The sequence below is a fragment of the Coregonus lavaretus genome (genome assembly GCF_964263955.1).
Source record: "Coregonus lavaretus genome assembly, chromosome: 32".
NCBI lineage: Eukaryota > Metazoa > Chordata > Actinopteri > Salmoniformes > Salmonidae > Coregonus > Coregonus lavaretus.
The window spans coordinates 18,860,866-18,888,859 of NC_140019.1; the positions used below are offsets into that span (position 1 = coordinate 18,860,866).

Below are 27,994 nucleotides of genomic sequence, written 5' to 3' on the forward strand. Positions count from 1 at the left end.
GAGAAAGACAGAGAGAGAGAGATAGACAGAGAGAGTTATAGACAGAGAGAGTTATAGACAGAGAGAGATAGAAAGAGAGAGAGATAGAAGAAAATACAAAATAAGACAAAATAAGTACAGAAGACAAAGGACATCAAAGTAAAACAGTCCTCTAAAAGACACAAGAGAGAATAATACAAGAAACAACGCTTCTATTGCAACAATGTGTACCACGTTGCTATGGAAATTGTTTACCCACCAGACATCCAGACGGAGAAAGCTAAGAAAAGTTTCAAAGGTTTGATGATGGGGCAGAACCATGAATGCCTGTTTGCAGATCTTACCAGTTGCAAAACAAGAGCAAATGTAATACCAAACGAGGGCACATATGGAAAAGGGTTATTTGCAACAATTTCCCTTCCTCAAAAAATAGAGGCATCAGCCAAGGATGTAAGATCAGCATTTTTGAAGAAGCTGACCAGAGCAACACGTATCAAAAAGTAAACCTATATAATAATGGAACTGTATTGATACAAGGCAATGATTCAAGCCTCCAGGCTTTTGAGAATATGTTTGCTACCCTAAAAGCAGAAGCTGAACTCATCTCAGAAACTGAGGAAAAAGTCAAGGAGGGAGATGGAGAAAAGCAGGCCCCAACGGTCTCTGTGACCCAGCAAGAAGCCCTCAGTGTCCCTCTACCTACCTCACCTGCAGCAGACAAAGCCAAGGACATGTCTACAACACCAAGAACACCTGCTATGCAACGTTTCCACAACACCCTCTCTCTAGTCGAAGCAGAGGTCATAGAACTCAGAGAGAACAAGCTTCAAGAGGAGGACACTGTCCAGAAACTAAAAGAAGAGATGAAACAGTTCAGGGAGGAGAGCAGAGCATCTATTGCTAAATTAGAAAGCAGAATGGACAAACTGAGTCAGACAAATGATGACCTCAGAGACCATCTGAGCACAACAAGAAAGGAGCTAGAACAAAGAGAGAGGTACATTGACACCCTCAACCAGCAGCTAGTCAATATATCCTCTGCATCTAGAGAACATGTCCACCAGCCTGGTACAACACAAGCAGAACCTGAGACCAGCATGGCCTCCACCACACAGCCTGATGACACTGCACCCGCCTACCAGTCTGCTCCAGCCCAGATCAGCCAACCAGCGTCCCAGTCTGCTCTAGCCCAGGTCAGCCTACCTGCTTCCCAGTCTGCTCCAGCACAGTGTGCTCCAGCCCAGGTCAACCTACCAGCCTCTCAGTCTGCTCCAGCCCAGGACAGCCAACCAGCCACCCAGTCTGCTCCAGCCCAGGACAGCCAACCAGCCACCCAGTCTGCTCCAGCCCAGGTCAGCCTACCTGCTTCCCAGTCTGCTCCAGCACAGTGTGCTCCAGCCCAGGTCAGAATACCAGTCTCCCAGTCGGCACCACCCAGACAGTCACCCATAACTGCAATCCTTATTGATTCAAATGGGAAGTTCTTAGTCAAGGAAAGATTATTCCCTAGACACCAGGTGTATAAGTTCTGGTGTCCTTCAACTGACAGTGCAATGCAGCTACTCAGTCAGACCAGGATTGACACCCCCAACAACATCATCATCCACACTGGCACAAACGACCTTCATGCCAAAGGTGAAAATGTATCTGGGGCAGTGAGAAGAGTGGCAGAATGGGCACAGGCTATGTTCCCAACAACCAATATAGTTGTGTCCACCCTCCTACCAAGAAACTACTTCCCAGGAAAGTTGATGGAAAAAATAAATCAACAGACCACTGTGGACTGTGCCTCACTGCTCAACGTCAGAACGGCTCACCACCCCACTCTGACGTGAACATTTATACGATAATGTACATCTTGAAAGTACCAGAACCTTTGCCAAGGACCTAAAGGATGCAACACTTGGCAGGGACCCACACACCCATCACCCCAGCAACAGAGCCCCCCCGCCCCACCTTCTGAAACAACAGTACACCCACCATCCCCAGGAGAGAAGAGCCAGACACAGCTTATTAAGCACAGCTCTACAAGACCAGGCCCAACACAGCACAGATTTACCAGACAAGACCCGCCTCAGGACAGCACGACCAGACCCGTCCCATCACAACACAGCTCTACTAGACCCGGCCCATCACAACACAGCTCTACTAGACCCGGCCCATCACAACACAGCTCTACTAGACCCGGCCCATCACAACACAGCTCTACTAGACCCGGCCCATCACAACACAGCTCTACTAGACCCGGCCCATCACAACACAGCTCTACTAGACCCGGCCCATCACAACACAGCTCTACTAGACCTGGCCCATCACAACACAGCTCTACTAGACCAGGTTCATCACAACACAGCTCTACTAGACCCGGTCCATCACAACACAGCTCTACTAGACCAGGTTCATCACAACACAGCTCTACTAGACCCGGTCCATCACAACACAGCTCTACTAGACCCTGCCCATCACAACACAGCTCTACTAGACCCTGCCCATCACAACACAGCTCTACTGAACCTGGCCCATCACAACACAGCTCTACTAGACCCTGCCCATCACAACACAGCTCTACTAGACCCGACCCATCATGACACAGCTCTACTAGACCCGGCCCATCACAACACAGCTCTACTAGACCCTGCCCATCACAACACAGCTCTACTGAACCTGGCCCATCACAACACAGCTCTACTAGACCCTGCCCATCACAACACAGCTCTACTAGACCCTACCCATCACAACACAGCACTGACCACTACTCCAGGGTCGGGCAGAACACTGTCCTTCAGAGAAGTACACCACATGATGCAGTCCACCCCATGTATCATTCAGATCATCAGCCTACATATGTTGAGGTAACCTCTGGCAAAAGACACCTAGAACAATCAGAGATAGGAGAGGTGCCCCAACCATGCATCTAATATGCAAACTACTGGGCTAGACAGACCCTTTAATTCACAAGCGTGCACACACACACGCACACACACAGGGTTGCAGATTGCATTACATTGTAATTATTTTTTGGGCCATTCTTATTAATTTGTTTACAACTATCCTTTATTTTATTGGCACTGGTATTATAATAATAGTGATGTGTAGTGGTGTGTGTGTGTATATGTATGTATATGAATATATATATATACACAGTGGGGGAAAAAAGTATTTAGTCAGCCACCAATTGTGCAAGTTCTCCCACTTAAAAAGATGAGAGAGGCCTGTAATTTTCATCATAGGTACACGTCAACTATGACAGACAAATTGAGAAGAAAAAAAATCCATAAAATCACATTGTAGGGAATGGCCAGCAGGGATGTAGCTCAGTTGGTAGAGCATGGCGTTTGCAACGCCAGGGTTGTGGGTTTGATTCCCATGGGGGTATGAAAAATAATGTATGCACTCACTAACTGTAAGTCGCTCTGGATAAGAGCGTCTGCTAAATGACTAAAATGTAAACAGAGAATATGAATTGGCTGATTATCTCTACTCTGTCAGAGTAGTACAGGCTGAGTGACCATCAATTGGCAATAGAAACTGGCAGACATAAAAAGACATGTCTACCCAAAGAGGAGCGTATGTGGTCACTGCACGACAGGGGAGGTAGAAACAGAGATGCACTTTCTCCTTTACTGTGATAAATATTCCTCACAAAGAGATTCATTATTCACAGAAATGACTACATTTATTCCAAATTGTAACTTATTAAACCCAGAGGAAAAACTAAAAATACTCATGGGCGAAGGAGCAATGGCTCCTCTTGCAGCCAAATATGTATTTGCCTGCCATAGCCTGAGGGACACTGAATAATAACATCTGCATAGTAAATAGTAGCTTACGTATTATTATTGTTATTGCTATTATTGTTATTACCATTATTATTGTTGTTTATCATTCCAAATAGTAGTGGTATGGGTGGTAATGGTAATGATGGCAGTTTAATGATGGTGGTGGTAATAGTGGTAGTAATGATGATGGTAGTTGTAGTACTGATGTAATAGTGAAGATGACCGTTATTTAGTTATAAGTTAGTTATAGTTTCATTTTCCATATTTATATTTTTGTATTTATTACATTTCTACTATTGACTGTTACCATTTTATTGTTATTCTTTTTGTATTTAATTTTGATTATTATTTAGTACCATCTTATATTATTATTTGTTATTGTTTATAATTGTATTATTGTATACATTGTTGCTTTGGCAATATTGACACAATGTTTTTCATGCCAATAAAGCAGCTTGAATTTGAATTTGACAGAGAGAGACAGAGAGAGAGCGAGAGAGCAAGAAAATGCTGCCATTAGGTGAAGGTAAGGACTGAGGTTAAAGAGTACAAGGCGAACATTTCCGGATTTTATAAACAGAGCCCCCAAATAAACTTCACATACTGACCCGGCAATATTTACGTAACCTGTCCTGAAATTCCAAAAGTGTCTTTAAAAGGACAGGGGAGTCAGGAAAAGTGCTTTATATGGAAGGCTGCCTCTATAAACACACATCTAGCATTTAGCACTGTTTATCTCATTCATGTCTTTGCCGCAAAATTTATGTCAAACACAATACTCACCTCATTTTTCCCTGCCATTTTTCCCCCTCATACTTACGCAATAAAGTAATCACCATTCCAAAAACTGATTTCCAGAACTCCTCAGCAAGGTCACTGTCTGGTTACAATGAATTATCTTCAAAGAATGAATTCCAACGTTTAGATCTGAAGGTCTAGAGTTAAAAAAGAATACTTGTAGCACATCAAATCTAATTATCATCAACTAAACTAGCTAGGCATACATGAACCCTAACACAAAATGTAATTCAACTACTTTTTGGACAAACATCTACATTTTAGTCATTTAGCAGATGCTCTTATCCAGAGCGACTTACAGGAGCAATTAGGGTTAAGTGCCTTGCTCAAGGGCACAGACAGATTTTTCACCTAGTCGGCACAGGGATTAGAACCAGCGACCTTTCGGTTACTGGCACAACGCTCTTAACCACTAAGCTACAAAAGCATATAGTTTAAACATGGCAATGTGTAAAAAAAATTACAAATCTGTTAGCATATATTTAAAAACCAATAGTCTAAGTACAGTACATGGCTCTTATTCTCCTACCAAAGGGCTTCCCTGTTAAGAAGGCTTTGAAGTGGGTCCGGATGTGGCACACAACAACTGACACTGTTTAGACTGAGGAAATAACTCATGTGCCACAACTAGGATCAGTTCACCAACACAACAACAACAAAAAGACGCCCAAAACCCTGGGAGAGACAGCATGACAGAAAGGCTGACTGAGGTCTCCATTCAAAACAGTGAAAACCAGCTAGGGTTAATCATGGATGGATACAATAGAGATTGATTTACCGAAACTTCTGTTAAAATCAATAGGCCTACAATAGGCCACCTTTAAAATGTTCTTCATGAGGTTTATATAACTAACTCTTCACCATCATTGATTTCTCCAGTTATGTGTTGTTAATTGTGAAATGTAATTACTGCCCAAGACAGAGAGAAGGAAAAAGACTAGTGTAGGATTTGCTGGTGTTTTTACAGTCTTTCATGTCGGACAATTGAATTGGGGGGGTTGGGATTGGTGCAAATAAAATCAACTGTGGGCAAAATTTGGCCCTCAGGCCGCCAGTTGGGGAACACTGCACTAAGATTTCCTAGCAGTTCAACTAAGTGTTATGTTCTAATGTTCTCCACTAGAGGTTTCTATTGAGCAAGTCAGAATATACTTGGGTCTAATGAATTCTACTCACAGGCTGCTATTGAGGGCTGACCTATCCTGCCATCTAGCATAGTCTCACAGTGAATATGGTGCATAACAGCTTGTATTGACTTTCAATACCACTTTTATTCTATGATATCACTGCACTGAGATATTACATAGCCTAAAACGCTTCAGGAGGGCGGTCAAGTGTGATAGCAAGGCAGAGGTCCTGGGTGAATGAGTGAGTGAGAGAGATAGAGATAGAGAGAGAGAAAGAGAGAGAGAGAGAGACAGAGAGAGCTGAATAGGAGAAGCTACAAATAGCCTTATGCAGCCGGGTCTGGTCTGGTCTACAGCAGACAGGGCACCATTGTACTGGACGGGGGGAAGGATGTCAAAAGCCCCTGACCCTGTCCTGGGGGGAGAGAGGAAAGGCCGGGGGGGGGGGGGGGGGGTGGCAGCTGGACAAGGGGTCGGTCGGTCGTGTGCGTGACACCCTCGCTGCTCCCCCCATCTTTACAGGAAGAGGGGCTGCAGCGAGGCACGTTCCCCCTTGCAGGTAATTGTTACTTGAAGAGGACAGGGAATTGGGGGAAACAACTGGGGTTCCTTGAGATGTTTTCATAACGGCAGCGGAGGAGGAAAAAACAACATGGTAATGGATGGACAGGGTCTACTAGTGGTCTGTCCCTCAACTCAACAAAGACGACAAGGTTGTGTATGGTCATCTCCACTGCATTATGTTGTTATTACATTGTACGTGCTGAAACACATATCCCTAACATCCTACAGTTGATTTTTCCCCCTCAGTACAATACAGTAGTGTTAATGTTACGGGAACCATCCTTTTTATAGGACAGAAGAGGGAAAGTCTGAGTGTGTTGTAATGGGTTCATTTGACCAATGCTGTTCTATATGAAATAGCATTACCGGTAGGTATAGATCTATTAATTGATGTAACTGAGCCATGACACGGTCCAACACGGCAAAACGATCCAATCTTCTCTGGAGACTGTTGGGTTTTCCTGTACCGCACTTGAGGTTCTGTGTTTGTCTTGTGCTTTGGGTTTCGGGATCGGACAGAGGAAGAATCTCTTCACTCCAGGGGTTTTCTCTGAAAACACTGCCAGTCACGTCTGGCCTCTACGGACGGTAAATCACGCTCTTCGCAAGAGCACTTCCGCGAGCCGAGCTAGTAGCCTCCTCTGGAAATGCAATATGCCACATCCCCGGGACCACCCAGGAGGCTCTCAGCGTCACACACAACACACTCACGCACACACACACACACACACACACACAACAGGGCCTCATAACTGACCACCACAGAAACACCCCAACATCCTGGTTTCCTGACACTGTTTACCGGTTAGGGGGATTGGGTTGCAGGGTTAAGGCTGTATGGGCCATGAGGAATTTCACAACAAGTAAATGGTTTGGGTTTTACATTAAAGAAGGTTTTCTCAATGGGATCCACAAGCCAAAGTAAAAGCCCACTTCCTTAGGTCAGGAGAGTCTCAGAGGGTTGGTGTGGTGAGCCACTCTGTCTCATAGGCCTCCCAGTAATACAGCTCTAAATAAGCTACAACATGGAGTGATGAGAAACATAGCTTTTTCATATATATACCCTCACTTCAAACCTTAGGCCCCCATTGGCTATAGGAGGCTAGATGTTGTTCCTGGACAGGGCCAAGCAAAAATAAATATAATGTAGCCTTTGCTTGCGGTTAGCCTAGTGTTACTTGCCTGCCTCCTTGCAGACGGCGGCCATGTCTGCCCAGGCATTTCCGTGAGCGGCGTTCGCTAGCTGGGTACCTCCTTGTGGGTCACCCTACAAGGCACGGAGGTCAGCAGCTTCTGTACGATATCTGCTCGCACCGCCGTGCTTGGTACGCCCACCTGGAACCATAGACACTAGTTTAGGGCGTTTAAAGTGCATCAGCTAGCTAATCCTGATAGGAAATAGTTGGGTTTGGGTTGGGTTTCTCAGTCTACAGATGGTTCAATGGTGTCAGAATACTTTGATGAGGTTGATTCTGCTTTTATTGGAAGTCAGCCATAACCTCTTCACTCTGGCTAAGCTGAACTGCTCACCTCCAGCTCCTTCTCGAAGCGTCCAGGCCGACAGAGGGCTGGGTCCAGGGCGTGGGGCAGGCTGGTGGCCCCTAGGACCAGCAGATGGCCTGAGTGGCCCTCCTGGAGGAAGAGACAAACCAGGACAGTTAGGAACGTTACAGTGGTATGAGAATGTGCAGTCAACTTCCCTGGTAAAACAAGCATTAAATCACTAAATGAGGGGTTTGAATGTAAGAGAGGGATTTGAACAGTAAGTTGAAGCAAGTATGCTTTTAAGGTAGTATGACTGTGCTTGGATTTGAGCATGTAGGTGTAATAAATTATTAGTCAATAATCATAGCCCTAACCAATGATCCCTACACTAAAATCTCACCAAACATAAAACACATTTCCAGACCGTAAATGTGTCTAAAGGCTTAATAAATTACTGGTTTACATCTTCTGAAACCATCAGGCATTATCTGGCAATACAATATTAATACTATAACAGAGCTCCTTGTGCTATGTTCTAAAATGCACGTCCCTGGCTAGTTTAGACGCTGCTGTGTTTTCCGCGGGTGGTCTGGCTGAGAGAAGAGAAATAATGCTATTTCCACCTTCCCCCCCCACCCCCCCCCACCCCAATACCACAGGCCCAGCAGAGGGACCAAAACACAAATAAATTACAGTGAGAGTGGAGAGAGAGGAATTCTGGGAGCAGGAAGTGCTTTCACCACATTCCACAGCATCAGGCCCTTGGTGGTTAGTGACCTTGGATTATACAACAAGCCTTAGCATCGGTCTGGAAAACAGATAGCAGGAGGGAGAGCAGCTGCTTCAGTGCACCATCTGCACCAAGGAGCTGGGCTGGGGAGATGAAGATATACCATAATGCCAATTTGGCACGTCATGGCGACCAGCGGTGATGGGTTTCCCAGGCTCCCTGTGTTCTCTAAGGGGGAGGAGGGCGGCTGTCAAGCCATCTCTGATCGTGGGCCTGAACTCTCTTTTTCTCATTAGACTGATTCGCTGACAGACCAAAACTCAAGATTCAGCAGACACTCAGCAGACAGAGAGAGAATGTCTGAAGGACGTCCAGGAGAGAGAGGGATATTTTGGATGTCAGTCTACATTTCCAAGGTTGATGTGTTTATAAAAACACAGAAAGGCTACTGTATCAGTGTAGAGATTGTACTCACTGAACCAATCCCATCCATATGAATGAGGAGGGAGGCCACAACATGTTTCTCCACCTCGTTCTGAGTCCCCTCTCGTTTGGGACAGCATCCAACTCATCGATGAAAATGATCGCAGGTTGCCTGTGAAAACAAACTTTGCTTAGTTGTTGAACACTTTGTAAAATTCTACTTTTTGTGTAGTGAAATGTATATTGGTGATATGATTTAGTAAAAAACATTAAAAAAGGGCGCAAATATGGAACTGTTTTTTTCCCCTCAATATTTACCTTTGAGGGCTTCTGTGACTATCTGCCTCAATCTGACCTCTGTTTGACAATAAAATCTGTAAAGACAGGTCGAACATGACAACAAAATCAACACAGGTCACTTGGTATGGATGTACGAGCATCACTAACCCTCAATACATGATATTGTACTTGGTACCCAACCACATTTCATTAGGTAGGAATAATATGACCATACTTGCTCATGATTTCTGGACCGTTGATTACGGTCATATGTGCCCGACCTCATTGGCTATGGCTCGTCCAATCATAGTCTTTCCTGTTCCTGGGGGGCCATAAAGGAGAACCCCCAAGGAGGTGTGATTCCTGTATGCAAAAAGAACATCATCAACATCACATAAGCACAAAAATGGAATCAAATGCATAAAATCAGCGTTGAGTTTTCATGAATTTGAGATATAGCATACTGTTTTTGATGAAGAACTTTCCAATTCAAAGGAAAACCATATCTTTGTGTACTGTAGTTGGAGAAGAGCTCTGGGTGTTTGAGAGGCAGTTTAATGGTCTCTCGGATGACATCCAGCTGGCTGCCGAGGCCCCGATCATACTGTATAATGACCTTTGACCTCAGGGCCGCCGTCTGAACTTCACCTTATCCTCCACCTACAGACAGAGACTGCCCCGATCGGACTCAGCGGGAGTCTGGGGGTTGCAGGGGGGAGTTGCGGGCACACAGACGGGCCTGCAGGGAGTACTGGCTGCAGGACCAGGCTGCCCCAGATCCCTGGCCTGCTCCTCAGGTCCATGGAGGTGGAGCCCAGGGCGGAGGTGGAGCCCAGCGCTGAGCTCGTCAGAGGCCTCCTCTGCATCAGGCTCCAGTCCTGGGGTAGGCAGGGGTCTCTCCACCCGCAGACTACACCCTCTGCCAAAATACGTCAGGGAGAGGGAGTTTCCAGGGAGTGGGATCTTTCCATCTGAAATATGAGTGTATGGTAATGTAATGCAATGTGTTACTTTGAAAAGTGTTACATTACATATGCCCTGCTATATAGTCCCATGAAAAATTAACTGTCTTACCCAAAGATCGGAGAAAGAAGTTACTGAATTCCTCCTAATTGAATGCATCATCCTATTCTCTACATGTATAAATGAAAAGCAAAAGAGTGCATTTATCATTCATCATGCAATTAACATAACTGTGATGGAATTTCTGAGTCATCACTCAATTGACAGTCAAACTGTTGTTGCAGTTGTCTCACCAGCAGATGGCGACATTTACTTATAAATATAAAACATTTTATGGCGTATGGCTATACCGGTAGGCTTAAGGCTTCCGCATGCTTCGGTTCGGCTGGCACCCAGCCAAACTCGGCTAGGTGAACCGAACGAGCGAACACTCTTTTAAAATAACTTCACCTTCACTAGCCATTGTACACTTCCTCAAACTAGTCATACTTTAGCTAAGATAGCTCAACAAATGTCATTCATGTTGACGTTTTTGCCGAGGAGATCTTAGTTGCACAATTGTACATCTAACTAAGATGTTTGGTGCAGTATTTCTCAAGTGAAAACATTTACATTAAAACGAGTCGTCTTTCGTAGAATGACAACAAACGCTTAATTGACGAGTCCATACTGTTGACCTAGGACCAACGAAGGGGCATAGACTTCGGGTACCGAAATTGGGCTTGCCTCGACAAAAAAAAAATGTGTGCGCACGAACAGCCGAAAAAACCCTTGCCGAAAACCAAAACGTCATCCTAATATATACACGAACTGTTCTGAACTGTTTTGGATGGGAAGCATGCGGACGCCTTTAAACCTACTGCTTTACCTAGTGGAGGGATGCACCTCTTCTGCCTGTAGCACAGGCCCTATCAGGGGGTGAAGAGTCACTCCATCCCCAGGCTTCACTTTCAGGCTGTTCTGAGTACTTTGCTGTAGGCCCAGTTTACTCCCACCTTGAAAAAACAAACACAGCATAGAAACTTGGTCTGGAAATAAACTGACAGCCTTTGTGTCAGTCTAATATTATTCACCATATCGTCTGTGTCAATTGTTGATATTGTCTCCCCACAGTCCAATGCATTGTCAATAAGCACATGCACATATACAATATTCCATTATGTTGATAAACATTGTTGACATACCTCCTGTTGCCCAGTATGGCTCGACAATAGGACAGGTCATCCTGCATTTACACCCAGCTGGACAAGGAATGCCCTGCATCTTTTGGGAAGCTTATCATCTGCTGTACAGTACACAAATGTTTAAATGTAATGTTAGGATTTAGGCTAATTCACTATTTTTAAACTGCAAAGAGAACGTTTTGTCAAGGGTGACATTACTGGCATACCACACACTCCTGCGACGCGGGGGGCCCTTTCTTGTGGGGTTGGGGGGGGGGGGGCCCTGGAGGTGACATGCAAGGCAAAGGATGTGTGTACTCTACGCAACTTTCATCCATCATCCTCATCAGCAGGTAAGTGCATGCGCAGTGCAAGCCTCCATGTTCATTGGTGTGTATAATTCATGACATCTTTATGGGGAGGCAGGTAGCCTAGCGGTTAATAGCGTTGGGCCAGTAACCGAAAAGTTGCTGGTTCGAATCCCCGAGCAGACTAGATGAAAGATCTGTCGATGTGCCCTTGAGCATGGCACTTAACCCTGTTAGTCGCTCTGGATAAGAGAGTCTGCTAAATGACGAAATTTACATTGTATTCAGACATTATATTATTTAAGCGCAACAGTAGCTATCTAACTAGCTACCTTTCTCAACGGAGTCAATGCCTGTACATGAGTTGTTGTTGAGATTGCTGCTGCCTCCCCCCTCGTGCCCCGAGCTTTGCAAGCTAGGTGAGTCACTAGAGCCATCTCTCAATCCGCTTGAGTTGTCACCATCATTGACTCTCCTAACTTTGCTTTTGTTTTTCTTTGAAGACAGTGTGCATGTGAAACAGAAGTTTCAGCACCAGCATCACTGACCAGCATGGGTGAATCAGCTGAGAAATCTTCCTGGTTAAACTTCAGTCCCGCCTCTTTTACCGTAAAGCGTGTAGCTAAATGCCGTAGTATATTACGGTATTTTTGCAACTTCAGCGTTTACTTTTATGTATTTATGTAACCCGTGAGTAAAGTAATATTTCAGGGACGCTTTTTCATTTAAATATATTTCAAGGCTTTTATAACATGTCACCGCTTACTTGAAAACTACTACATCTTGCAATAAATGCGCTTTCAAATAAAACGCTTCGCCTCACATATACTACAGAGTCATCGAGGGCTGGTCGAGCATTCACATGCTCAGCAAACCGGTTACAACTACATAACGAGCAGGGGACGAATGCAAATGTTTTGTCTGGGAAAGTGGACAGATTCGGTGGATTGACAGTGAACCTCGGTGACAGTGATTTCCCGTCGGATATCAGCGAAGGAGTAATTAGTAATTTACTACGTGGTGTGTAGACCTGGGTGTCAAACATACAGACATTTATATATACACTGAGTTTACAAAATATTAAGAACACCTAGATCAGTATGTTATGGAAAGAGGTGTTCTTAATGTTTTGTAAACTCAGTGTATATATAAATGTATTAATTTTTTTACTCAAACCATCCGCTATATATTGGGTGACAATAGCTATTTGGCCACGCACACCAGTGGTGGAAAACGAATATATACTGAACAAAAATATAAACGCAACAATTAACGATTTTACTGAGTTAAAGTTCATATAAGGAAATCAGCCAATTGAAATAAATTTATAAGGCCCTAATTTTACGGATTTCACATGACTGGGCAGGGGAGCAGCCAGCCATGGGTGGCTTTTTTTACATACGCACAAAAAGCATATTTCTCTAAAATGTTGTGCACAAATTTGTTTCCATCCCTGTTAGTGAGCATTTCTCCTTTGCCAAGATAATCCATCCACTTGACAGGTGTGGCATATCAAGAAGCTGATTAAACAGCATGATCATTACACAGGTGCACCTTGTGCTGGGGACAATAAAAGGCCACTCTAAAATGTGAAGTTTTGTCACACAACACAATGACACAGATGTATCAAGTTTTGAGGGAGCGTGCAATTGGCATGCTGACTGCAGGAATGTCTACCAGAGCTGTTGCCAGAGAATGGAATGTTAATTTCTCTACCATAAGCCGCCTCCAACGTCGTTTTAGAGAATTTGGCAGTACGTCCAACTGGCCTCACAACCTCAGACCACGCGTCAACGTTGTGAACAGAGTGCCCCATAATGGTGGCGGGGTTATGGTATGGGCAGGCATAAGCTACGGACAATGAACACAATTAAATTTTATCGATGGCAATTTAAATGCACAGAGATACCGTGACGAGATCCTGAGGCCCATTGTGAGGCCTATTATTTTTAAGGTAGCTGTGACCAACTATAGATTAGGGCCTAATGAATTTATTTAAATTGACTAATTTCCTTATATGAACTCATTAAAATCTTTGAAATTGTTGTGTTTATATTTTTGTTCAGTATACATCTACTCAGACATGTTCCTTTGACTGTGTGATGTTTTTTTTCCCAGACTCTTTGGCTCAGTGGAGGACAGAGGGCCGGGTGGCAGTATGGCTTCATGTGTCTATCTCTTTGAGCCAATGTGCCGCAGCTGCCTCTGCTCATGGCTTCACCTACCACCACGCCAAACAGGACTGCTCAGTTCTGGTTCTGTGGCTGAGAGATGGGCAGAGCAGGCTGCCCGGGTTTGCTACCCATCAGATTGGAGTGGCAGGTACTACCTGACCTATATCACACGTTTATACTGCTCAGGATCAGGTCTGCTTCAGGTATCTTTAAGCCTTTGCACACACGCTTGTGCAGAAATATTCATAGGGAAAACATCAGTTATTTCAAATTTAGTTTGTGTTTGAAACAAATAGATTTGGGCTATGTGGGGGTGGAAAACAATGTTCAGTGAAGGGAACAGCACGTTTAATGGCAGTTGTTGGGTTTTTAAGAACACCAACACAATCATCCACCAGGTGGCATGCTGTTTCCTTTATCCCTCCTCCAAAGTGGATGCAAGCATGTCAGAACATGTCTCTGGAAGGAGGATGGCCAAATCCTGGTTCACATAGTCTGATGGCATGTTGCCAACAGTGACTTTAGGGACCCCACCATTGTGACTGTATGTGTTTTTAGGACTGATATGTGTTGGAGTACACACCAACACAACACACTGGGTCCTTTGTGTTATTAAATCATTTAATTTACGTCATATCATCATCCAGTGAGTTTTAGTGTCAAACTGAGCAACCAGATACTTTCCCTGAATGTATTGTGGGGTCAAAAATTAATTGGCGAGTGTACCAATAACCTTGCAACTTACAGTCAGGTCCAAAATGATTGGCACTGTTGATAAAGATTGTGGAAACAAAATAACCCGATAACATCAAAGATACACCGGCATATTTTATATTAAAATATATATATATTTTTATATTACATAAAAAAAAAAAAAACATTTTTAGTCATTTAGCAGACGCTCTTATCCAGAGTAAAAACAACAACACAGAGTTACATATGGAATAAACAAAATGTACAGTCAATAACACAATAGAAAATCTATATACAGTGTGTGCAAATGTAGTAAGTTATGGAGGTAAGGCAATAAATAGGCCATAGTGCAAAATAATTACAATTTAGTATTAACACTGAAGTGATAGATGTGCAGAAGATGATGTGCAAATAGAGATACTGGGGTACAAATGAGCAAAATCAATAACAATATGGGGATGAGGCAGTTGGGTGGGCTAATTACAGATGGGCTGTGTACAGGTGCAGTGATCGGTAAGCTGCTCTGACAACTGATGCTTAAAGTTAGTGAGGGAGATAAGAGTCTCCAGCTTCAGATATTTTTGCAGTTCGTTTCCAGTCATTGGCAGAAGAGAACTGGAAGGAATGGCGGCCAAAGGAGGTGTTGACTTTGGGGATGACCAGTGAGATATATCTGCTGGAGCGCATACTATGGGTGTAGTGAGGGCCAGCCAACGAGAGCGTACAGGTCACAATGGTGGGTAGTATATGGGGCATTGGTGACAAAACGGATGGCACTGTGATAGACTACATCCAATTTGCTGAGTAGAGTGTTGGAGGCTATTTTGTAAATGACATCGCCGAAGTCAAGGATCGGTAGGATAGTCCGTTTTACGAGGGCATGTTTGGCAGCATGAGTGAAGGAGGCTTTTGTTGTATGAACTTTACCAAGTACCAGGACAGTTTAGCCAAATACCTGGTTGCCTCTGCCGGGACTCAGGAGGCTGAAACTTGGTCGCAAGTGGATCTTCCTGCATGACAATAACCCCAAGCACACAAAATCCACAAAGAAATGGTTAATTGACCACAAAATCGACATTTTGAAATGGCTATCTCAGTCTCCGGACTTGAACCCCATTGAAAACCTGTGGTTTGATTTGAAGAGGGCAGTCCATAAGCGCAGACAAAGGATATCAAGGATCTGGAATGTTTCTGTATGGACGAATGGTCTAAGATCCCTCCAAATGTGTTCTCCCATCTCATAAAACATTTTAGAAAAAGGCTCAGTGCCGTTATCCTCACAAGGTGGGGTATTGAAAACGGGGGTGCCAATAATTTTTACCCCTATCTTTTTGAGAGAAAAACATTATTACTTGTTAAACAAAATATATTTCTCCGAGCAATTGTATTAGTATAAAATAATAAAATAATATAAAAAAACATTTAGCATACAACATAGCTCAGTATTCATATTATTTATTTTATACAGTATTTTTTGCTCATCTTTATCAACGGTGAAAATAATTCTGGACCTGTCTGTATATCAGACGACTTGTTCATCTTAGGCATAGCACACACACACCCCACACGTGCAGTGACGCCCCACAAACCTACCCTACGGAAGAGCATTCTTACCCATAGTATATGATTCAGGACCCAAGCTGTCAGCTGCAGCAGCCAACAGTTTTACATGACCCACACTTCCCCTTCGTTGATTACTGTCTGGCTGGGGAAGAAATCAATTTCCACACGGAAGGCCAAGTCGGGGATTTGACGACCCATCCCTCGCCACACATCTGGGGGATTCATTCAAGGACTAGAGGGTGTCCTGGTGAGACAACGGCCGGAAAAACAAGGGCCCGTTTCCTTCCTCCCGGAGCTGTCAACAGAGGCACATAGCTGGCCCTCTTAGTCACAACCCACTGGGCACAGACGTTAGTTCAACGTCTAGTTTTGATTTACATTTGGTTGAGTTGTCAACTAAACGTGAATTTAACGTGAAGTCAACAAAAAGGTTAAAAGTTGGATAAAAAAATATGAAATTCCCTTACATTGATTACTTTTTTCAAATCCAATCAGTTTTCCACGTTGATTCAACGTCATCACATATAATTTTTGGGTTAAAATGACGTGGAAACAACGTTGATTTAACCAGTTTTTGTTTTATGTATTACATAAGGCTCAACTTGAAACTTGTTTTCTTTTACGAGATATGTCAACTTCTATTAGGGACCAATCTAATGCGTCAATCTAATGAACATAATAAAAAAATCCCCATCAAAATCCGTCAGTTTAAACTAGAGATACCTTTTAGCATGAGCTGCGTCTGAAGGTAACCCATACAAATTAATGGAAGTATGGAGGTCGTTTTGTGGCAACAAAAATAAGGGGTTAAATATGTGTCCAAAAAATCTAAAATAATTCCTGAGCTTTCTTATATCTCCTAGATATAGGACAGACACTTCAAAACCTTATTCCTTACGATTTATTTGTTGACTGTCTTTTTTGCCATTTATGAATGTGTTATTCAAAACGTTTCTATGGGTTATAGTAGTAAAGGTCAAATTCTATATTTTATCAAATATTTTTTTATGATTATATGGTACAACCATTTTAAATCAATTCCAAATGTTAGCTTAGTAGAACTTCCCCCCCCCCTTCTCATGCACACCGGTTGCGTCAAGCTGTATGCGTTCCGGCAGAAGTATATTCATTTCATTGGGAGGCAATCCACACTGCTGCGACTCATCTGCAGGACTAGTTTGCGGTGCGTGGCACTGCGTGCAGTGTGTCGCATGCATTGGATTTTTTCAACTTGTGCTTGCTTCACTGTGCGGTACTAGTAGTAAACCACAGAAGAAGTTGCTAATGTATAGTGTGACAGTTTGTTGTGATGCGGCGCATGGATTGTGAAGACTACGTAAAATGTACCATACAGCAATAACCTGTGTGCACGCAGCGTTAGTCTTTCAGAGGTTAAAAGTGTCAGTGTAGGGAAGTACAACTAAACCATTTTGAGATTTGTTATGGAAAACTAAAGCTTTTCAGCCACAGTGATACTGTCTGACATCTGGAACTCAATGTGCCTCTTCAATCGACACTGAGAGGTGAATGGCAGTAGTTTTCCTTCCTTCCCACTGCTATAAATGGCTATCATTATCTGTGTTTATTTAGGCAGTTTTCCTGGCGTCTGCTGGCCCTCAGCCTGTCCCGCTCCATGGGGAGAATGAATCTCCTCTCACAGAGACTTTACCTTGACTTCTGCTGCGGCACCGTCTCACTTAGCATAGCTCCCCACAGCATTAAGCAACCTCAAGCAAACATCCTTAACTCATGCTTGTGTATGCTTAGTACACCAAACATTTCATACATTGCCATCATCTGTTCTCTCAAAGACTTCACCGGTATTTCTGAAGCAATTTGCAGTGTGGAGGTATCATAACAGGACTCAATGGCAACTCTTTGGTTGAATATTTATCTGTGTACCCAATCACTGCAATAGATGTCAGGCGCAGTGCTTACATTCACTGTAATATGAGTTGTTTAACCCTTTTATCCGTCACTCAATTTATTCAGACAATGGCAGCATCATGGCGTGTGCCATTCATGATACAACAGCAATACTTCCCCTTTAGCCTCATATGACATCATGTCAGCAAGTCTGTCCCGAGTTACTGTACATCACTTGTAGGAATGCTTACAGTAAAATATGTTTCAGGGATACATTATTTCTGCAATACTAGTTATTGTAGGAAACAGAGGTGAGCAGTCAGTGTTTGGGAAGTAAGAGGAGTGTTATCATTTACTGGAAGAGGGCCTCATACACTCAGTCTGGCCCTTGGCCATCGGCATAGTTTGGCAGGCTAAGCCCATCCAGAGCTTCTCTAGGGTTGCGTTTCCTGAAAGTGAACCCCTCTGGGCCATTATCACTGACGTCTGCACTAAGACAGCAAATGTAGCAGACAGAAAGGAATGCTGGGTAATTGCGTTGTAGCTAGGTGATTTGTGGCAGAGACAAATCTGATGAAATAATGTGTAATGGGTTGACATACGTTTTAGAACAATATGAGTCATTGGCTGTTGATTTGGGATAAGAATTACGATCATGATTCTTATTGGCTATTCGTTCCGTTTTGTTCTTTTCTTACTTGTGATGTGCTCATAACCATTAGGCCTACCCGTATCTAGAACCTCAGCCACTTTACCAGAGCACAATTTGGTAAACCACACAAAACTTGGTGTATATTGTTAAAAGATACGTTTATTCTTGAATTTTCCTACCTTGTTGCAAATATAAGTAGCTTCAACAAATATAGCACTTTGTAGTTATGTTTACAAAAGGAAATCAAATTAAGTGTAGTGCTTTACAGTTAATCAAAACATTGAACAAGATCAAGCAAATCAAATACAGAAAAATATTGTTTTATAATTGCAAACAAAAAGTAGAATTTGAATTAATAATTAATCAAGAGCTACAATAAATGTATATAACTACTTCATAATTTAACCAGCAGCGGTATGTCTTTAAATATAGTTTAAGTGTGGTGAATCTAAACACCAAACTTAATTGCTTAGATTTTCTCAAGAATAACAACATACAATCACATCAAAATGAATATTTAGCTCATAGAGCAGAATCCTATCTTTAGATCTGAGTGCATCGCATAACATTTAACATTAATGCAGACATTTGACAAGTGTGAATTATGTGGATGTAAGTTAGGATTTGGCCCTATCCATATACAATTGTAACATACTTATCAATACTGGAGGACACTTTCACAAATAAAATATTTGGATGCAGCCCATTCAGTTTGCATCCTAATTCAAAGTATATTATTGTGAATTCATTTCAGACAGTAAATGCATGGAAGTTCCCTGGAGGGCTCTCGGATCCAGGAGAAAACATTGGTCAGTGATGCAACCACATAACGTATAACATACGTAGACAATATCTAAATGCGTACACACATACCTATTCATAGGAATGTTTACTTTTTGAAACTGCCACTTCAGACATTCATGTGAACTACACTCAAGCATATATCTAAACAATTTTAAGACTTAAAACAGACTTCAAATAAATGTTTTACTAGTTACAAGTTCAACTAGTTTTTTTTAAGCAGCTTTTGATACAAAGACCCACCTACTGAAGCGGTGGTGTATGTGACTAAAGTACAATCGAATTCCCTTTTTAGAACCAAATTTATTTTTCATGACTTACAATGTAAAAATGTTGTAAAGGGTGCTCACATTGTATTTGTGTCCTGTGAGCATTATTATGCAGTCAGATATATGTACAGTAATGGGGTTTTCAAAACAAAGATGTTTAAAGAGCAGTACAAACATTTAAAATCGATTTATTTTTTCCAAGTCCGCTCAGAGTTCAAGTCCCTCCTGAGCATCCGGCAGCAGCACAACCTCCCGGGTGCTTTCGGTCTGACATGTACATCATCTACCGCCTCAGCCCCCTCACATATGACATCAACTTCTGCACCCAGGAGTGCCTGCGCTGTGAGTGGCTGGAGCTAACCGAGCTAAGCAAGACTAGCTCCACTACTCAATCACTAGCCGCCTAGCCAGGCTTCTGCTTCACGGCCTGAACCAGGGCTTCGACAAGATTGACCTGGCTATGGAGCAGCTGCCAGCTGTCTACTCAGGGAGGTTCTACCAGCTGTACCACAGGGCGCTGCCTCCAGCACTTAAACACTAGACCTGAGGATAGGACCTGCCTAGCCTAGCGCATCGATGCTAATGGCACTAACACGTCAGTGCTAGTCAAATGAGCGTGTGGATGGCATTTCACCATAATACTTTAAGTGTATATTTATGACAGACTGGAATAGGTTTTTATTAACTGTTACAAGGGAAGGTGGTCCCGATGATGATCACTGTAAAGGACATTTTTCCCAAATCACAAGTCGTACCTCCTGTCTGTAAAGATGCAAATATACACAATTTGAAGAAATAGGCAACTCTGTTTGGGAAGAAGCTCAGTGCCACTAAGTTCTAAAATCAAACTAATCATTCATATGTTAAGATTGCGAGGTAAAATATAATATACTGTAGTATTGTACTAGGTCTACTGTTTGTGTTGCAATGACTTTAGAGAGTAATGATGTGCTCGATTTAGCTTTGCCAACCCAATGTTCTATTTAAAAGTTTTATCAAGTAAGGTTCTGGGCATGACCAAGCTAACCTGTACTGCAGTGCAGTAAAAAGTACATTTTTAAAGCCCAGAACTACTAAGTGGCATATTGTGTGTTGTCACTTTCTCTTTCGTCTTAAATAATGTACCTTCAAAATTGTTAAATAAAGAAAAAAAGCAGAGTATCAAAGTACACTAGAATATTTGAAGCAGCCCTAGTCAAACTCACATTATATAGTTGAATTGAATTGCTGTTAAAGAACCTAACTACAGGATGATTATGTCGTCACAGTCATTTAATAAGCTCCAATGTATTTTTTCATGTCCTGTCTGTTTGTGTGAAGCCAGGCTGACTTTAAGATTGGTACGACGAGCTGAGCTCAGTGTCTGGCCGACATGGGGAGAAAGAGAATGGCTTTTTGGCCGGGTCCAGTTTTGGATCCTGACTTGTACTGGCCAGTCCGTTTCAGTGCCACATACATGTCAGGGTACTTCCGAGAGCGGTAGGTGTTGTAGTTGTTACTCTCCAGCCTCTCCATGAAGTAGCATTCATCTGTTATCCGTCTCTGAAGAGAGGGAGAATGTTGGAAGAATATGAGATAGCAAATCAGAGGTCAATTTACAATACATTTGTTAACCGTTAATCCAGTTCTATTATTCTTTGAAACACTTGATCCAGTTTCATATTGTAAACTGAACCAATGATAAATGTCAATGAAACTCTTTGAAAACTTGTCTTTGTCTTATGAAATAAAACATAATGGGCAGGTTTCTCAAACCCAGATTAATAAACCTACTCTTGGACTAAAATCCATGTTCAATGGGGAATGTCCACCAGTGACAAGCTTTGGGCAATGATGGTTATTTATAATATAAAAAATAATACACATTTCATGTACATAACTTCATCTGGAGTTTAGCCTAGGTTCTAGCGGCCAGGGGAAAAGTTTAAATAATAGTAGTTGGAATGTCAACACACAATTTTATCAAAGCTCTGTCTCAGTCCTTGTGATGTCCTCTAAATACGCCATTTCATTTAGACAGAATTAAATATTGTTCATTTTTACACGCTCTGTGGAGAAAAGGGAAAACCTTGTAAAGCTGGCTTTTAAAAATAAAAGTTGATTCACCCAGTAAAACACCTCAGACCGCAATACCTCCATTGTTTCATTGGAGACTCCAGAAAAGTCTGAACTCCTGTTTAATGTCACACACTAATGAATATATTTTTCAGTAGTTTTACTAGATGTTTTGCCAAGCCAAAGATGTGTGAATAATCATCAATTCTTAAATTAGTAAAACAAATTGTCAGTTCATTTCTAGTGGACAAGTGCAAGAAATAACTTTGAGTAACACACAGTTTTCTACCCTCTGACATTTAAAGTTTTTGTTATTACATTTTTGTTATTACATGAAATAATGGAAAATATAAATTATTATTCCTGTCCACACCGATTTTGTGTTCATGTGGAAGATCTGATGTCATCAATCACATCTGGCTCATATATCTCTGATAGCAGGGCCAACAGAATTCCCTGCCATATCCAACAAGAGGGGACCTGTTGTCCATTCAACTATGGCTACCTGTAGAGGATAACTTTTATGGCCTTACTTAACCTTACATGGAAGCATTCCCTGGCACTTATAACAGGCACACAGAATAACCCAGTAGGAAGTTCAATTCAGAGGGTAGCACACTGGGAAAGAGTAAAGTGTATTAATTTACATTGAATACAAAGTCCATCCCTATGACCTAATATCTGAATATACAGTACCAGTCAAAAGTTGACACACCTACACATTCAAGGGTTTTCTTTATTTTTACTATTTTTTTACATTATAGAATAATAGTGAAGACATCAACACTATGGAATCATATAGTAACCCAAAAAGTGCTAAAACAAATCAAAATATAATTTATATTTGAGATTCTTCAAAATAGCCACCCTTTGCCTTGATGACAGCTTTGCACACTCTTGGCATTCTCTCAACCAGCTTCACCTGCAAAAACATGGCTGCTTTTCCTTCACTCTGCTGTCCGACTCATCCCAAACCATCTCAATTGGGTTGAGGTCAGGGGATTGTGGAGGCCAGGTCATCTGATGCAGCACTCCATCACTCTCCTTCTTGGTAAAATAGCCCTTACACAGCCTGGAGGTGTGTTGGGTCATTGTCCTGTTGAAAAACAAATGATAGTCCCACTAAACCCAAACCAGATGGGATGGCGTATCGCTGCAGAATGCTGTGGTAGCCATGCTGGTTAAGTGTGCCTTGAATTCTAAATAAATCATAGACAGTGTCACCAGCAAAGTACCCCCACACCATAACACCTCCTCCTCCATGCTTTACGGTGGGAACTACACATGCGGAGATCATCCGTTCACCAACACCGCGTCTCACAAAGACACGGCGGTTTGAACAAAAAATCTCTAATTTGGACTCCAAACCATTGCTTGTGTTTCTTGGCCCAAGCAGCTCTCTCTTCTTATTGGTGTCCTTTAGTAGTGATTCCTTTGCAGCAATTTGACCATGAAGGCCTGATTCACACAGTCCCCTCTGAACAGTTGAAGTTGAGATGTGTCTGTTACTTGAACTCTGTGAAGCATTTATTTGGCCTGCAATTTCTGAGGCTGGTAACTCTAATGAACTTATCCTCTGCAGCAGAGGTAACTCTGGGTTTTCCATTCCTGTGGCGGTCCTCATGAGAGCCAGTTTCATCATAGCGCTTGATGGTTTTTGCGACTGCACTTGAAGAAACTTTCAAAGTTCTTGAAATGTTCCGTATTGACTGACCTTCATGTCTTAAAGTAATGATGGACTGTCGTTTCTCTTTGCTTATTTGAGATGTTCTTGCCATATTATGGACTTGGTCTTTTACCAAATAGGGCCATCTTCTGTATACCCCCCACTACCTTGTCACAACACAACTGATTGACTAAAACGCATTAAGACGGAAATAAATGCCACAAATTAACTTTAAAGAAGGCACACCTGTTAATTGAAATGCATTCCAGGTGACTACCTCATGAAGCTGGTTGAGAGAATGCCAAGAATGTGCAAAGCTGTCATCAAGGCAAAGGGTGGCTATTTGAAGAATCTCAAATATAAAATATATTTTGATTTGTTTAACACTTTTTTGGTTACTACATGATTCCATGTGTGTTATTTCATAGTTTTGATGTCTTCACTATTATTCTACAATGTAGAAAATAGTAAAAATAAAGAAAAACCCTTGAATGAGTAGGTGTTCTAAAACGTTTGACTGGTCGTGTATATAGACTATCCATGCCGACATGAATGGCAGTGCTAAAATGGAAATGTGAAGTGAAAAGACATTAAAGTGAAAAGTCCTTTTTAAATAACTAGAGCATATTAGAAAGTAAGCTCTATACAGATGACCTTGTGCGTAAAGCTGGTGAGTGGGGAATAAGGAGGAGTGCAGAACAACATACAGTACCTCCAGCTTCCAATTTAAAACTGAACACAAGTCTATTTCCAAAATGCTAACACCAAACTGGAACTATCCCCCACCCTGAGAGAATGTGTGAGAACAGATCCTGGATGATTGACCACATCAGTGAAGGTGCCATGTCTGTAATGTGTCTGCCAGTGAGTGGCAATTAGCTACTCATTAAGGAGAGACAGGAAACACTCCCTGGGGTTTAACCTCTTAAGGATCGGACCCTTTTTTCAATTTTCGCCTAAAATGACATACCCAAATCTAACTGCCTGTAGCTCAGGAATTGAAGCAAGTATATGCATATTCTTCCTACCATTTGAAAGGAAACACTTTGCAGTTTGTGGAAATGTGAAATTAATGTAGGAGAATATAACACATTAGATCTGGTAAAATATAATATAATACAAACAAAAAAACATGTGTTTTCTATTTCTTTCTTTTGTTCGATCATCATTGAAATGCAAGAGAAAGGCCACAATATAATATTGCAGTTTAGATGCAATTTAGATTTTGGCCACTAGATGGCAGCAGTTTGTGTGCAAAGTTTCAGATTGATCCAGTGAAGCATTGCAATACTGCACTATTTTGTATCAAGTCTGCCCAAATGTGGCGAATTGGTCAATTGATACATTTTCAAGTACATAACTATAGAGAATATACAAAAATGATATTGTAATGCTAAATGTAAATGTATACACTCCCAGAAATGTCATACATGATGGATCATTAGCTTATACACTAACTTTCACACATCTAGATGGCCGGGCGCGGTGGGTGTGGAGCCAGAGACAGCAGGGGTTCAAACAACATTTGAATATACATTTTATGAAACAAAACTATGCTACATTCTATCTCTGGGACCCTTAGGATGACAAATCAGAGCAAGATTACTGAATGTAAGTATATTATTTACCTTCAGAGGTGAATGTATCAAAACAGTTACCATGATAAGTTTTTGTTGTTGTGCACTCTCCTCAAACAATAGCATGGTATTTTTTCACTGTAATAGCTACTGTAAATTGGACAGTGCAGATTAACAATAATTTAAGCTTTCTGCCCATATAAGACATGTCTATGTCCTGGAAAGTTTGCTGTTACTTACAACAGTCATGCTAATCACATTAGCGCATGTTAGCTCAACGTCCCGTATACGGGACACCGATCCCGTAGAGGTTAAAGACGTTGTGGAGGAGCCCTCCGAACCATAAAACCACACGAGTCAGTCATCTGCTCTAACTTCTGCAGTATCCCAGAAGTACCAACGTTCACTGCTACCACACTAACAAGTGTAATACGAAAGCAAAATCTGTTGTCAGTGTGTATGACAAGATAATATTTGCTTTCAGCATGAACTTAATGAAAACCGTTCATCTTAGGCATGGGACTGTCCCTGTTAGAGTAAAGCAAGAGTTGTAGACCATGACAATACCAAAGCAGATGGAATGGAGTTGCTTTGGTAACTGTGCTGCTATAAGGAAGGTAATGCTCACTCACCGCTCCAAACAGTCTTCCATCTGCATTCATGGCCAGATAGCGGTTGGCTGAGACCCCTTTGATCACTACTTCCCCCACTGAGGTCGCCTGGAGTTGAAGCTTATCTGAGGAGGAAAAATTACTTTAGTCTCAGAGAGAATTGATAGCAACACCATTGATGCTAGTTGTTAGTGGTGTTGAAAACCACTGGGTTTGGGCCTGGCTTCCCAGTGGGTGGTCCTGGCTCCCAAGTGGGTGGGCCTAAGCCCTCCCAGGCCCACTCATGGCTGTGCCCCTGCCTAGTCATGTGAAATCCATAGATTAGGGCCTAATTTATTTATTTAAATTGACTGATTTCCTTATATGAACTGTAACTCAGTAAAATCGTTGAAATTGTTGCATGTTGCGTTTATATTTTTGTTCAGTATATACCAGAGGCAAACAAGTTAATACAATATTTTTTATAAAACTTCAGATAACCATTCAAAGTTGTGGTTCACCATCGTTCACAGTGTTCACATTTTGAGAAACAATATTAATAATGCTGTAATAGCTTATTGTAAGTTTGTATTTGGTTGAAGCGCCCATCTTATAACTACTTCAAACGTTTTGTTGAGTCAGATAAGCCTACGCGTGCTGCGCCAACGGAGCATATTTCAATAGCATATTTATAGCATAATTTAAAAAAACGAAACTAAAAGAGTTCTTATCAAACAGACATCATAAGGCAAGATAGGACATGATGATACATTGTTAACTTCTATATAAGAGGCATCTTAATGACTAATGTAATGAAGATCCATTCCTCTCTGAATGAAAACATAGTTAGTACTTGTTGCATTCAAGGGAGCATCTAGTATTTACTGAACATCTGTCAAGTGAAACTTTCAGCTATGGTTTATTTCATCACCCCTTGCTTTAATCATATTGAGGGTTCTATTTGAATGAATGGTCATGACAGAAAATGAGCTTCTCTTCCATTTTAGTGTATGTGTTATTACTACGCTTATAGAATAGTGTATATGCCTTATTGATTGAAGATAAATGTTGCTGTAAAGCAAATTAGATTTTGCAAGAATTGAAATGGCCAATGGCCTTTTCATTAAAACTAGTCAGTCTCTTGTCTCCATTCTTACTATAGTAGTTAATTGCTTGTGATAGTTTTTGGACAGCTGTTTGATTGCACCTGTTCCAAGTCCCATCCCCTATCTATCACTCAAGGATCTAGTGAGCAGTACTTCCTGTGATGAAAACCCCCTCTTCTACATGGGCCCCTTCTCCTACTCCCAATTACTGATGCAATCTGAGAGACATACACTGAAGAAAAAACAACTAGATAGTGTGTTATGAGGTGGTTTCAATGCGTTGTTGCATGTTAAATTTAAAGCTAATCAATGATACTTTAATATTATACTAGAGTGATAAGAACACGAACCTAGAGCCTCAATTTCTATCAATGGCCTTTATGCGGATTCGAGTTGGTCTATCTATGTGTTAATGCACATTTCACAGGAAAGCTACGTCATATTTTAATTCTGGACATTTCAGTTACACGTGATGTAATAGCAGTGACGTTTTAATGAATGGCCGTGTTACACACATCAAGGCGACTTGAATGAGATCAAAATAAACACCCACCACATTCACGAAAGCACTTGCAAAGGCTAATGTACAAGAACTAGACAAAGTACTTTAATTTGAATGCTGTAGAAGCCATAAATAAACACTCATTCGTAAAATTCCCTTCAGTCCTCCATGATTTCCCTCATGGTTACATCCCTGTTACCCTTTAAACTCAAAGAAGCTTTGTCTGCCATGCAAGGGACTGGAACTACTTACTGTGGGGGTCGTTTTTCTCTCTGGTCCCGTCCACGCTTCCGTTAGAGTTTATCCTCAAGAAGTTCCCTCCGTTTTTACAGTACAGCCTCTTGGGCTCCTTAAAGTTTCCTGGAAGGAAGCCGCCACTGCCTCCATCTTCAGGTGTGGCGGGTAGAGTGGTGATTTCTCCTGTGGCCATCTCCTCTTCCCTCCTGCTGCTGTGTGCGATCAGTGCAGCAGCCCCACAGTAGCCTTATGCTAACTGCTGTTCCCTCTCTCCTCCAGCGAGCCTCACAGAGCCTGATTTTAGTTAACCCCAAGGGTCAGATAGTTTGATTGAGAACACCCCTCTGGTGCAGCATGCCCTTTACTCCCAAGCCGAGAGGAAACGAAGCACAAGCAGCACTTGGAAAGGAGCTTGTTAGCCTCGACAGCAAGGTCCACCCCTCTCTGGCCTCTTCTCGTTCCTTTAAGAAAGTGCTAAGAGTTGATATTCGAGTGTAGTTTGGATGGGGATTTGTGTGTTCCAGCGTCCATCGTCTTCTTCCTCCACTCTTAAGCGCTGAACTGTTTACAGCAGGGCAGCTGGCTGAAATCTGAAAAGGCTTTCCCTGTGGGCCTCAGTTCGCATGCGCTCTCCGAGGCGAGCAC

At 42.1% G+C, this 27,994-nt stretch overlaps 1 protein-coding gene and 2 pseudogenes across 3 annotated transcripts in view; 1 reads left to right on the forward strand and 2 right to left on the reverse strand.

Moving 5' to 3' along the window:
* The window catches only part of LOC311107219 (ATPase family gene 2 protein homolog A-like), a 117,286-nt pseudogene extending 105,187 nt beyond the window's left edge, over positions 1–12,099 (reverse strand). The window contains exons 1-11 of the transcript in view: positions 11,931–12,099; positions 11,299–11,412; positions 10,988–11,155; positions 10,239–10,290; positions 9,853–10,135; positions 9,681–9,768; positions 9,400–9,527; positions 9,204–9,259; positions 8,938–9,057; positions 7,778–7,879; positions 7,430–7,582 (exon numbers count right to left, since the gene is read on the reverse strand). The product of the transcript in view is annotated as an ATPase family gene 2 protein homolog A-like (transcript). The remainder of the gene's footprint in view (positions 1–7,429; positions 7,583–7,777; positions 7,880–8,937; positions 9,058–9,203; positions 9,260–9,399; positions 9,528–9,680; positions 9,769–9,852; positions 10,136–10,238; positions 10,291–10,987; positions 11,156–11,298; positions 11,413–11,930) is intronic.
* A 275-nt stretch (positions 12,100–12,374) lies between these two features.
* Positions 12,375–20,157, forward strand: LOC311107429 (nucleoside diphosphate-linked moiety X motif 6-like; annotated as a pseudogene). Its single transcript has 4 exons — positions 12,375–12,618; positions 13,717–13,930; positions 19,249–19,359; positions 19,748–20,157. The product of its transcript is annotated as a nucleoside diphosphate-linked moiety X motif 6-like (transcript).
* On the reverse strand, positions 18,686–27,947 carry LOC311107427 (fibroblast growth factor 2-like). The gene is made up of 3 exons (XM_084149919.1): positions 27,365–27,947; positions 25,547–25,650; positions 18,686–21,158 (listed from the first exon to the last, which is right to left on the reverse strand). Exons 1-3 carry the CDS (start codon positions 27,540–27,542, stop codon positions 20,973–20,975), a joined length of 468 nt encoding a protein of 155 aa, XP_084006045.1. The 5' UTR covers positions 27,543–27,947; the 3' UTR covers positions 18,686–20,972.
* Between the last annotated feature and the right edge of the window lie 47 nt (positions 27,948–27,994).